Consider the following 12,993-nt stretch of genomic DNA (forward strand, 5'->3'; position numbering starts at 1 on the left):
GACCCTCCTAACTTTGTAGTTGTAGGATTGATGCTTATAAACCTTTGACATATCAAATTATGTGTCATGTTACAATCTTTTAGATTAGATATCGAAGATTGTCCTTGAGCAATTGCTAGGACCAAAATTGATAATTCACAATAATTTAGTTTTGGTGGCTGCACCTCTTTTTTGCTGACAACTTTTAAACCTTTAAAATTGTGCCCTTGATTTTACTGAAATTGAAGATCAAGAACATTATAAAAGCATCACTAATTCATACAACAGTTATCCTTTTTGATTTTTGATTAATTGAATGGATTTCAATTAAAAAACGAAAGAAATCTCACTGCAGATGCCATGTAATTGTCCATAACATTTCATTTTTTAATCAATTTTTTACCGTCTAAAACTTAACATTTGATCCAACTACTTTTTTGGACATCTTGCCCTGCAAATTTTATTTTATCACTTGTTATATCTATCATTTTATTTGTCCTCCTTCATTTTTTCCTCCCTGTTTCTCTTGTTTCTATTATACATCTAAAAATAAAGTGTATGTTTATAATTGGATATATATATATATATATATATATATATATATATATATATATATATATATATATATATATATATTAGGATTTTAATATTATATATTGGGAGATGTGAACTTACAAAAGCTATCCCAAAATGTAACTTTATAGACTTGATTGAAGTTTGTGTTATTCATGAATTATTATTTTAGCATCCAGTTCATATTTCAACAAGCAAGTGTCAATTATCAAGTTTGCTATGAACCACCCCAATACCAACTAAATTTACACTACCTAACCCTTTGTTTAAATAATGTGATGGAAAATGAATAAAAAGGGAACATACCATTCATGTAAAAACACAATGATTCATTTGTGTCTTTTCACCAATACTCGTGTCTACATCTAAACCATACATTTTCACAAGGTGGTTCCACTCATTCGTTTAACTATAGATTTCAACATTCAAATATATTCGATATCTGGTACCCGTTGATTATGTTCTCTGAATATTTCGAGACTCGTCAAAATACCATTCAACAGATATTTTAGCAACTCAATAAAAGACCGATACTTAGAAATACAAATTCTAATATGATAATATGATAAAACGATAGTTTGCATTAATTTTAACAAACAAATCTAGTCTACAGAGAGACCACGGTTTCTCAAAGTTAGTACACACCCAATCTAAAGCGGAAAACAAACCTTAAAACCCACGTCGGTTGTTGTACTGCCGTTGGTTGCACTCTATGCCCTTGAAGCTACATACTTTTTTCCCCTTTATAAGGGGTTCCAACAATTAAACCTGCTTTTCACTTCAGTTTCCCGAATGTGACCATTTTCAAAACTAGGGTATGGTACACTACTAGATGGTCCTAACCTCAATGATAGATCACACTTGTTTGTGCATGGATTCTCAAAATCCCCATTGAAAATGAATGATTGGGAGCCCCCACTTGAAGAATTGAAGTTATGGGCTAGGGGACTTTCAGCACCAACAACAGGGGTAGGTCCACCGGTGTGAGAAACAGATACATGTGACACGTTGAACCCATGTTGAGACTCGTCCAGTTGAATGTTATTACCATAGTACAAAGGATAAACTGAAAACAAATTTGGTGGTGCTTGATGTTCCACGCACTGTTTTTTACTGGTTGAAGCTACATGCTCAGACACATATTGCGATTTTGTTGAGAGATCATGGAAGAGATTGCGAACCTCTTCAGTGTTGCGATTTAGGTAACAACGTTGGTTGTTGGGCTGACTCCTTGAAGCTTTTGTCAGAGAGCATCCCAAACTCAGAGCAGCTGAACCATAATAATAACAACAATGGAAGAAGGAAAAGTACACATAACACGTGTGTGCAACAATTACCACCGATTAGAGCATTTTAGATATGAGCAAGTCCAAGAATAACTTGCGTTAATAATAGCTAATGTAAAAAAATATTTGTTGATAGATTTTAGGAATGAGAGAAAGTACATACATAGAAAGAACAACAATGATACGTTCACAACTTCATTTAAACATCCAACTATTGCCACTATTGCTTAAACAAAATTTGGAAAATGACAAAAACCCTTTCAAACAAACATGTGTTTGCATATTTGTCAAGTGGAAGAACCTATTCCATGGTTTCTACTTTTTACATTGGAATGGCAAAAATCCATTAAAGGACATGGCTTTCCAAACATATTGCTTAGTCCTAAAAGTCATATAAACCTATTTCAATTTTAAATTTACAATCTTGGTTATGATCATAGAATTGGAGATAAACCAACCAAACAAACAAGGCAAGAGTGTTTCTTTCACTTATTTTCTTGCCTAAAAATTCCTTCTAACTTCATTCGAACCCAAAAAGTGTTAAGAAAAAAAATCCTTTACACTGCCTAAATTTACAGTACTTCACAAGTGCACTTCCTCCCTTTGGTGCTAAAAGAAAAGAGATAAACCCTTATGGAAAATCTTCTCTTCTCTCTCCGCACATCTATTCCCTTTTTATTTAAAAGGTGATGAACAAAAGTTGAAACCTTCGACTTTTTTTTTTATTTGATGTGAGAGTTGATTATAGTAAAAAATACCTTCGATGCAAGGTCGCAGATACTCTCCAGTTTGTGTGTGCTCATCACATCGAATTATTGTATCAATGGCAGCATTGGTTCTGTCCAAAAGAGTTGCAAGGTCCATATATTCCACCTGCCCAAGAAAATAATTCCAATTATTATTACGACCACTATCGATTCAACACCAGACAAGCTTTCATCCTCGTAAGATGTTTTTCTCAAAAAATAAATAACCCTCAAATAATTTCTGTTTCCCTTTTTAAAAAGGAACAAGGTCGGTTTGGTTACCTCGGAATTGGCTTTGGAGTAAATAATTTCCTCTGCCTTGAGGACAACAACGGGAAGCTTCTCTTGATAGTCTTTCTTCTTCTTAGTGGAAGAGGTATGTATCTCGTTGACAACCCTACAAAAGAAAAAAAGATAGTGAAGGTGAGAAATTAGAGGAAGAAGAAGTGTGAGAGGGAGAAGAAAAGGACCTGAAAATTTCTTGAATGAGAGTTCCTCGAACGGGTTGGTGTATTTGACTGTGCCATGTTCTTTTGACGCAATCGTAAGGTTTGGGAGCTGAACGGGGCATGGTGGTGATTAGAGAAAAACAGAGTCCTCTGTTTGTTTCATGAAAAGAGACAAACTATAAAATGTGAATTTTGTGTGATGTTAGTGGGTAAGGGTAACTCAACTTCTACACTGTACTCTGTCTTTTGCTTTTTCTTATTTCTTCTTTCTTAATTACTTCTCCACTTCCAAAACAAATTAAAAAAAAAAAAAAAAACTCTTTTGTCTTCACTGTTCACCTTTTATCATCTTCTCACTGTCGGTGACCCCGAAAACAAATACATTAGTGTTGTATCACTGGTATAACACTGTTTAAGAAAAGACAATAAAAAAACAAAAATAAGTGTAAACGTCTCTTCTCTTAAGGGCAATAAAAGATTCATCCATAAATTCGGAATATGTACGAGAATTGGGACGGTCTTGCCATATTTAATATTGATTAATATTTATAATTTTCTTTTATAGTTTAGACAATAAATTTATTTTTTCTTATTTTATAAAAAGTTTAATTTTAGTATATTGAGTGCTATTCAACTTGATCATCCTATTATTAGATACTCAATGCTATCCCTTTTTTTGTTAGCACATAAAAAAGAAGAAGGAAGAGAGTTGAAGTTGGAAGTTTGAGAGTGTAGAAATTTGAAGAATTATTTTCTTAAAAGAGTGGAATGCTTAACTTTTTTTTCCATACAAAGCATAAAAGAAAACGCATGAAAAATCTTATGGATGACAATATAATTAATTATATTGATTAAAATACAAAATAATTAGTTCGTTTTGGCTTTTCACTCTCAATTATGCAAGTTCCATTTTCTTCTTATTATAAGTGTAAATAAATGGGTAAAATAGCCAACAAAACTTAATAATAAATTAAAAATCTCAACAAATTAATTTTTACTATATTTATCCTTTATTTCTATTCTATTTTTCACATGTTTATTTTTGTTCCTTATATTTTTCACCTTTTTTTTTCTTCATTTTTATAGCTATTAGTTATCCAAATATACGAATGCTACCCTTTCAATTTGTTTTATATTAAAAAATAGTATGAAAACAAAGTATTTAATCATAGAGAGAAGACAGAAACTGTACAATAAGGATTAAAATAAACACAATATAATATGCAAACATAGAAAAAATAAAGTAAGAAAATTCAATCATTAATGATTATTAATATGTTCTTGTATTACTATTGCAACCAAAACGAAGATGAAGAATAAAAACAACAGTCTAGCATTCGGAAATGGGAATGGAAATGAATGCAGTAGAAGCACGTATAAAGAACAAACAAAACTCTAAGTTATGTTAAAAATAAAAATAAAATAATCATTCAAACTATTAAAATATTAATGATGTATTAAACGTAATTATTTATTTTTTAATCTTTTTATATTTATATATTTTTGAAATAAATTTTTAATTATTTAATTACGGTTAAATTGATGATAGTCATTGTCTTAAATTATTTAGAATTTTTAAGATTGGTTAATATTTTTTTGAAGTGATTGTTTGATTATCTTTCCTAAATTTGCAATCATAAAAAGAACTTTTTCGGGAACGACTGTTTGATCGGTCATATGACTATATGGTCATTAGCTACATTAATAGTTAAGAAAATACAAGAAATCTTATAATAGTTAAAGGTTGTTTCGTTATGCACTTTCAAACATTTTAGTCCGTTTCAAAATCTAATAAAGAAAAGACTCCGTCAAATTTCAAAATCTAACGAAAAAATGAAAAATTATTTATTGAATTTCACTGATAAAAAAATCTTTTATCACATTTCAAAATTTCACATAAAAAAAGTTTTCATTAAATTTCGGAATTCAATAAAAGAAATAAAAAAACCTTTATTAGATTTTAAAATTTGATGAAAAAATGGAAAATCTTTCATCAATTTCAAAATTTCATAAAAAAAAATCCTACATCAAATCTAATAAAAAATGAAAAAACTTTTATCAAATTTCGAAATTTAACAAAGAAAAAAGAAAAAATCTTTTATAAAATTCGATAAAACACAAAAAGTAGGTTTTTTAAATTGTAAAGGATAATTTTGAAATTTAAATTTTTTTTGAAATACATAATAAAATGATTGGAAGGCAGGTGAAACAAGTATAGTTAGTTATAAAAGAGAATTTATTTGAAGAGTGATGAAAGAAGAGAGAAGTGAAATTGGAATGTACATGACCTCGTACTCCAATATTATTCGTACTGAAAAAAGAATATCCTATAAAAAGATGCTTCATTTCAAATTATTCTCAAAGCATTACGAGAGTTATGCTTATTTAGTAATGCCCACAAAGTATGGTTTTACTTTAATTACTCTGTTCCTTACTTAATATGTTAATATTTTATTCTAGCAGGTCAGTTTCTAAGGCTAAGGTACCATCCTTCCCAAAAAGACATACCAAACATCTCTTATTTGCCCACAAATATAATACTTTTCCAGAAATTAACGTAGAAAATAAAACTTATGACCAAGTTCTGATACATTTTTTATTGAAATTTCAGTGTTATTTTTTTGTTATATTTTTAAAATATATTAAAAGATACTAATTTTAATATATCTTAACATTATTTTAAAATATATTTTGAAAATTATAGTATAAAAATACCGACAAATAACCTGAAATCTGTTATAATCTTTCCATTTCTAGGGCCAATTTATGAAATCCACCAAAAAAGAAAATCCCATTCCTTTGGTTTTTCTTCGTTAGTTGGGCTTCAACATCTTATTTAATATGTAGTGTTTGGCAACTGATATCACGTCACGTTGAGTTTCAAAATCATCATAATTCATAATTGAAGGAGATGTATTTTAGGGGTATATTTGTAACGTAACACATTCGAAAAGGTGGATGCACGAGAATCCTACGTCTGTCGTAAAAATATATAGCTTTTTTTGGTTCACCTTCCTCCTAAGGCCTATTTCTATACAGAGTCAGACCTATTTTTATAAAAACTAATGATACACTGAACATATTTTTATATCCATTTGATATGTTATAAAAATAATATAAAAATTAAATAATCATAAAAAATCTTTTTTAAAAAAATAAAATAATAAAGTATAATATCAAATATGAATGTTTATCTAATTGGGAAATGCGACAAACAAAAAACAAAATAGACGGACAAGTCGATAAAGTTCTATCACAACAAAACTATAAACAACCTTTCCGTCATTCTCTCAAATGTTACTTTTCTTTTGGCACGTACTTTTCAAACTCAACTTCTCACTTTTATTTACTCCCATTACTTCAATTAAATATTCTCAATGTTTTATTTCTTTTTTTTCTACCACAAACTACTTTTTTATCCACCAAAACAAACTAAACTGTTTCAAGTTATCCTCATTCTATATATTTTAGTAACTTTCTTCAATCTAATACTTTTAAAAATATCAATAATTAAAAATAATCTGGTATCAAAATTACAATTGTTAGTATAACCAAAATATAATCTCTAAATATGTATGTACGCATTGGCAGTTGACCGGGAAAATGAATTGAAATATAAAATCACAAAACCATTTTAAGCTCGTCAGCGGCTATCCAATCCAACTGATTCTTTTAATCGTTTCATTTCCTTTACTTCCTCTAATTTATTTTTTATACTAAAACAATTTATCAAAGAAATGCAATTATTTTTATAGATTATTTCTATCTTAAAATATTGAGTCTTAAAACATAACTTATTTTCATACGAAAATAAAACAGAAATCCAAAACTTTGAATTTTTTTAGCCCATAAAAAAAAAACTAACTCAGTTGAATATCTCCATTCACTCCGCCTATAAAAGTTAATTAAATGAACCAGATCATAAGACCGGGTTCATTACCACCAACAATTCATGTTAATACAAACAATAATATCAAGAAAAATTAATAGAACTTTGTTTTGTGTTTGTAAAAATCTTGAAATCATTGATTAAAACAAAATCCTCTTTCGCAAGTTTCGTCTAAAGTAATTTGGAAATTCCACGCAGAAAGCATATTGTGACTTTCTAAAATAAGTTTAACAATCATCGACGAACTTATTAATCAAGTAATTGAAACATTAAAAAAATCATAAACAACTTTCCTAAGGTCGAACATGTCTTTGCTGTTTACCCATTATCTATAGTTCAAGAACAAATTCATTTAACAGTAACCATATCGACTGCAGCAAGCAAGCTGATACTGTTACTAAAGGTGCTATTTTAGAAAATTATAGAATCATGGGTTGTCATATAACTCGCATTATTTAAAATTTCACTGTCCGACAAAATATCAACGGATAATTGAATGAAGATATTACCATCACTCTGCATTAGTACACAAGCTGACAAACTATACAAAGGAAAGAAAAGCTCCAACAGGCCACAACGCAACCAGCTAACAAACTCACAGCAGCAAAACTTTTCCCAAACCAACCGCAAAGCTTGAAGAGAGAAACAACTACAGCTTACAGTGACAGACGGTCTGTCTGTCTTCTCTCGCCATTTAGACAATTTTCAACCAAAGATCTAAAAGAAATAGTTTCAAAATTCAAACGGAAGAGGTATGAACGATGGGAAATGAAGAGTATGGGACAACCATATCGATGTTACTTGACATCTAATTATGGTACATAGAAAATATCAATGGTGATGCAGTTAAATTAGGTGACCAAAGGTAAGAAGAAAACAAAAAATGTGCAGAGGTTGAAAATCTATTCCCTAATATATCAAACCAAGGAACTTACTGAGATATCTAACCCTAACACCACTATAAAAGAACAACTACTTCCGGAGTACCTCCGATAAAGTTTAAGAATAGGCCGTCAAGGCAGGTTCCTACAGGATGAAACATTATTTGGTATAACCAATCAAGATCATCAGCACCAGCATTCAATAAAAATTTACAGTAGTTAATCGTTTGTTTTTTTAAGGAGCAAAAAGTACAAAATCGAGAAGAAAATGCTAGTATTACAAAATACAGAGAGAGACATCACAAATGAGGTACACATCTCCCAGGCATCAAAACCCAACACGAATTTGTCCCTTTTAACTCAGTCCCCTTGGCATCCTCGCAGTACTAATGTGCAGATCTCAAGAATAAGATGACATCATTTGAAACAAGGAAAACACTATGTCATAGTAAAAAATAAACGAAACAACCTATAGATATGTGACACAAAAAAGGAAAGGGATATCAGTAAGGAGTTTGATAATACCCGGCTGGAGGCCCCATTCCATTGACTGGGGGCATTCCATAAGGCATCATGGGCATGGGGCCTCCGGCATAGTATCCAGGGCCACTCAGTTTGGCCAAACTAGACTGGCCTTGCATCCCATCCCTTGCATACTGATGCCACACCTGCTGCTCCTGCACAAGCAAATGCTGCTTCTTCTCCATATCAGCCATTTGGACATAGGACGGGGGTGGAATGCTCAAGGATGCAGCAAATGGATCCTGATTAACTGGCTGCACAGATCCATCTGGCGCAGGGAGAGCCAAAACAGGGGTTGTAGTCTTTCCCGGTCCTGGCAATGCCACACTGCTTGCACTCCCCCCACTCAATTGGGTAGTGCTGACATGCTGCCTGACCATTCCTTGATCATACATGCCAGTCAACAATAGAGGATCCAAACCACCACCTAAAGCTGCCTTCTGCTTCGACAAATTGCTTGCGGTCTCTACCAATGCCAATTCCCAATCAGCTTTCCCTGGCTCTGCAGCTGGGGTTTGCCAGGCTGAAGTCACTTCTGGTTGTCCATTTGAAGGGAATGCTTCCCATGATCCATTTGCATTATTGGCAGGCGCACCAGCAAACAGTGCCAAAGCAAACTTATTCCCCTGGTCATCTGCAGTGACTGTATCATCTCTCAGATTCACCAAATCCTCTGTAACCTGCGGCTGGGGCTTAGGCTCCGGCTCAGGTGGAGGAGGAGGGGTATAATTCTCCGGAGGAGGCAATGCCTTGATTTCGTTCATATCTGGTGCCGGCTCCTCCTCTACCTTCTCTACAGGTGGAGCCTCCTCTTTCCTCTCGGGACTCTTCGGCCTCTTAGCCCTATCCCTCACAAACTCCTCCAACGTCTCAAGCAACTTGCTGGTAATCCTCTGAACCTCAGGGTACTCCGAGGACCTAGCCACACCAGTATTCTTACACCAATTATAAAAAGTAACAAGCTCATCAATCTGCTTAGCCGCACTGGCATAAGCATCAAAAGCCTTCACGCAATCGGCATACTCCATATCAAAGAACTTGTCAAGCAACACAGCCAAAACCTCACATATATCAGCATACAACTGAAAACTCTCCTTAACCACCGGATACAAAGCAATCAAGACCATCCTACTATTCTTCGCCAACCCAGTAGGCCTACAAGCCAGAAACCGATCCAACAAGCTCTGCAAATGGCCCATCTTACCAAAACCCCTCTCCGGGGTCATATCCCTCAAAGGAGTCACACTCACAACACTCCTCTCATCTCCCCTGCCCACCGATTCACTCATGTCCCCAAAAGACCTCGTCCTCCTCATCCCATTATCATACCCATAGCTACCTTCCCCTCTATACTCCCCACCACCGTAGTCATACGGCGGCGACCGGAAATTGTCCCTTCCGCCAAACCTATCATCAGCACCACCGCCGCCGCCAACACTACCACCACCGGCACCGGCGGCGGTGCTTTTTCTATCAAACAGCATCAACTCAAGCCTCTGGTCAAGATACATGGCATAGGTCCTCACAAAAGCCGAGTGATCCCAGGAGCTGGAGTGAGCCTCGTCTCTAAAATCAGACATATTGAGGAGCCGTGTTCCTCTGCGGGTGGCGTAAAGGATCTCCTCCTGGAACAGAGGGGGACCCTCGTTCATGAGCCGGTGTACGAGCATGAGCGCCTTGAGCGCCACAATCCAGTCGCGCGTCTTCCCCAAACGCTTGGACACCGCGGAGACGCATGCGTGGACGTAGCCCCGCGAGTGCGACATGAGGTTCAAGATCTCCCTGACGTACTTCTCGCTGGCGGGGTCGTCATCGTGGCTGGTGGCCTTGACTACCGCGACTTCCATCTCCGGCGCCATGTTGCTGGCGACCTTCGCAATCCCTATGCTGGTCTGGTCCTTCACCACCCCAATCGCCTTCCGGATCGTCGTGGGAGCCATCGCAAACCCCAACCTTACTCACTCACACACTAAACCCTCGCTGAATTAATCAACAAATTTTGGAAAACCAGAAATCCGTTCAGATTGAATTGATAAATCCTCAGGACTTACCTGAGCACCTAGATCCGCGCGAAATCGGGTAGAGGGATCCGATTGGAGGGATTCGGAGCTAGATTATTGGAGCGTGGCGTTCGGGTGAATAGCAGCGGAGAATAAAAGGGTCCAAATGCGTGAACTCCGTGGAACCCTGTGATCTGTGAGACTCTCAGATCTGCGATGAGAGAGAGAAACAGAGAAGAGAAGAGAAATACAAAAGTCTGTTCTTGTAAACTCTAATACCAATAGCTACCGCCTACCCAAACTCTCTGTATCTGCAGGAAGGGTAGGGATTCGCTGCGACGCGTACGGCTTACGGTGACGTGGACAGCTTTCCTCCTTCTTCATACCCATTTTGTTTTTTATATTGCCGTTGCGATGTGAACACGTGGAGCCCCATTGCTGCTGTGATGAGGTGGGTCCCACTTCCTGAAGTACAACTAGCAAGTCGTCGGTGGGATGTTGAAATCTGAAATGCCTTGGATTCATCCCAAGCAACCAATGTTAGCATTTGTCTCCTGTGTTTGCCTTTTTCTCCTTATTTTCCATTTCATTCCTTTTCCTTTTATTCTACTGTCTCTCACTTCCATTTTCATTATTTTTTACTTAAATAACAATAATTATAATAATAAAAAATCACATAAATAGTGCTTAAAAATATGACAGTGAATCCGGTCCATCGAGTGAGATTGGATTGGGTTTAAAATAATGTCATTTTATTTACTTAATTTAATTTAATTTAATTATTTTATTAATCTATGTTTCAATATTATTATTTATATATTTTTATTTTATTGTAGAAGAAAAAAAAGAAAAATATGTTATAGTTTATTTATTTAAAACTTTAATACTATAAATAGATAAAAAAACACAAAATCAATCCATTTAAGAACTTATTTGTGTTTGTTTTTGGATTAAATGGTTTGGTGTTTTTTTATTTTGAATTGTTTTTAAAATTTAGTAACATTTTATTTGAATTACGAAAATGTAATTTTTTTAAAATTTGAAAAAAAATTGTAATTAAGTGAATGAGTGAGTCAACCGTTTAACCATCATGTGGTGGATCGAACCAAATTCAATTTTTTTTGTTCGCTTAAATAAATCAGATTATGTTAATTCATAGTGAATAAACCAAATCGAATGGAGTTACTCGTTTTAACAAAACAATATGTATTATTTATACAAATTATTGCTCTTGGAATTATCAACTATAATAAGGTGATAATTAAAGATGTAACTAACCGCTTCCTCTGAAATTAAACTTGTGCTTCATTGCTCATAAGTTTGTCATTGGGATAAAAAAGTCAAGTTATATAATGAATGAGGCAAATAATAATTGTTAACTACAGCATATCCGTTAAAATCAATAATGTTTAGTAGAAAAATTTAAAACTATAAATATTATAAACAATACAGGTAGCAGTGTTCACTTGCCAGCTAAAAAACGATGGAAAAAATGTTTTTAATTATGTGCATCTAGATCACAGCTGATTCTGAACGAGTAATTAGCTGTTGAATACTAATCCAACTCATGCTTTCTATTGAATTCTATTTTGACTCTTTAAACCATTTCTTTGGTCGTTGGAGTTAAAATTGATTCAACAACAGTTATTAAAATCTAGACTTTGAATTTCTGTTTTTTTTTTTCAACAACGACTTCGTATCCGTTGGAGATCCATGTGACCAAAGGATAGAAAGTGGAAACAATCAACCAATGCTTCCAAACCTCACAAGATTCAAGGACTTTTTTTTTTTCAGGTATTCTGTTTATTGAATTTGATTCTCACTATTTTTTATTTATTATTTTTTGCTGAAGGTTTTAATTAATATCTTAAAACTGTGTGCTAAAAGTTTTATTTTTATAGTAAACTCTTAAAAATGATTTTTTTTAATGAGCCTTTAAGCGGATGTTGTATCTATTTAGCTCAACACTTGCCCATAGGTTGAAAGTTACTTATAATATTAAATCTTAACCCCTTTATGCATATAAATATTGACCTCTTTTATCAAACAAAACATCAAGTCTTAATCTAATAGTCATCAAGTTAGGTCGCTGGGCAATGATGAAACAACCACTCACATCTTTACATGTAGATGTTGATAACTCATCTTAATCTAAATAGTATGTAAAATATATTTTGATGTTGAAATACAGCATGAAAAGGTCGCGTGGCCTAATGGATAAGGCGCTCGCCTCCGGAGCGGGAGATTGTGGGTTCGAGTCCCACCGTGATCGATCGACTTTTCAATTTTTGATGATATATTTATTTCCAAGTTTTTTATTAATCAAAACAAATTGAATTCAACAAATTTTCAAATGTCAACAGAAACTAAGAAAACATAGTGAAAAGACTTTCACCGCGTTAAGTAATTTATATTATTTTTTCTTCTTTTCTTTTTTAGCTTTTTATTTGAACTGAAAAGATTTCAGTTTTTTTTGAGAACGATGGAGTCAAAGGGAGTAAGACATTTCAGAGAGATAAAATAAATAATAGAATTGTTTTATCTGAAAACACTCTAATCAACCACAACCACTGTAGTCAAAGTGGATGTGAAGTTAGGTATCTACACTTCAATGACAATTATATTCAATGGCGTGACATATCAGAGAAAAAATTGTTGGAACTAAATT

The 12,993-nt window shown here is 33.8% G+C and overlaps 2 protein-coding genes and 1 non-coding gene across 3 annotated transcripts; 1 reads left to right on the plus strand and 2 right to left on the minus strand.

Annotated features, from left to right (window-relative positions):
- Nucleotides 1-1,115: 1,115 nt before the first annotated feature.
- Nucleotides 1,116-3,270, minus strand: LOC108330968 (uncharacterized). Its single transcript, XM_017565569.2, has 4 exons — nucleotides 3,055-3,270; nucleotides 2,867-2,981; nucleotides 2,597-2,711; nucleotides 1,116-1,822 (listed from the first exon to the last, which is right to left on the minus strand). Exons 1-4 carry the CDS (start codon nucleotides 3,153-3,155, stop codon nucleotides 1,296-1,298), a joined length of 858 nt encoding a protein of 285 aa, XP_017421058.1. The 5' UTR covers nucleotides 3,156-3,270; the 3' UTR covers nucleotides 1,116-1,295.
- A 4,683-nt stretch (nucleotides 3,271-7,953) lies between these two features.
- LOC108331704 (putative clathrin assembly protein At2g25430) lies at nucleotides 7,954-10,676 on the minus strand. The gene is made up of 2 exons (XM_017566580.2): nucleotides 10,377-10,676; nucleotides 7,954-10,294 (listed from the first exon to the last, which is right to left on the minus strand). The coding sequence occupies exon 2, from the start codon at nucleotides 10,263-10,265 to the stop codon at nucleotides 8,307-8,309; it is 1,959 nt and encodes a 652-aa protein (XP_017422069.2). The 5' UTR covers nucleotides 10,266-10,294; nucleotides 10,377-10,676; the 3' UTR covers nucleotides 7,954-8,306.
- A 1,848-nt stretch (nucleotides 10,677-12,524) lies between these two features.
- Nucleotides 12,525-12,597, plus strand: TRNAR-CCG (transfer RNA arginine (anticodon CCG)). The gene has a single exon. It is a non-coding gene; the product is annotated as a tRNA-Arg (tRNA).
- The last annotated feature ends 396 nt before the right edge of the window (nucleotides 12,598-12,993 follow it).

Source organism: Vigna angularis, chromosome 4 (assembly GCF_016808095.1).
Source record: "Vigna angularis cultivar LongXiaoDou No.4 chromosome 4, ASM1680809v1, whole genome shotgun sequence".
NCBI lineage: Eukaryota > Viridiplantae > Streptophyta > Magnoliopsida > Fabales > Fabaceae > Vigna > Vigna angularis.

What these genes read in the sequence shown, in the direction of transcription:
- LOC108330968 (XM_017565569.2), bottom strand. Translation starts at nt 3,155, where the DNA reads ATGCCCCGTTCAGCTCCCAAACCTTACGATTGCGTCAAAAGAACATGG. An exon ending in CTCATTCAAGAAATTTTCAG is followed by an intron (nt 2,982 to 3,054) that starts GTCCTTTTCTTC and finishes TTTCTTTTGTAG; the next exon opens with GGTTGTCAACGAGATACATA. An exon ending in TCTGCGACCTTGCATCGAAG is followed by an intron (nt 1,823 to 2,596) that starts GTATTTTTTACT and finishes ATTATGGTTCAG; the next exon opens with CTGCTCTGAGTTTGGGATGC.
- LOC108331704 (XM_017566580.2), bottom strand. Translation starts at nt 10,265, where the DNA reads ATGGCTCCCACGACGATCCGGAAGGCGATTGGGGTGGTGAAGGACCAG.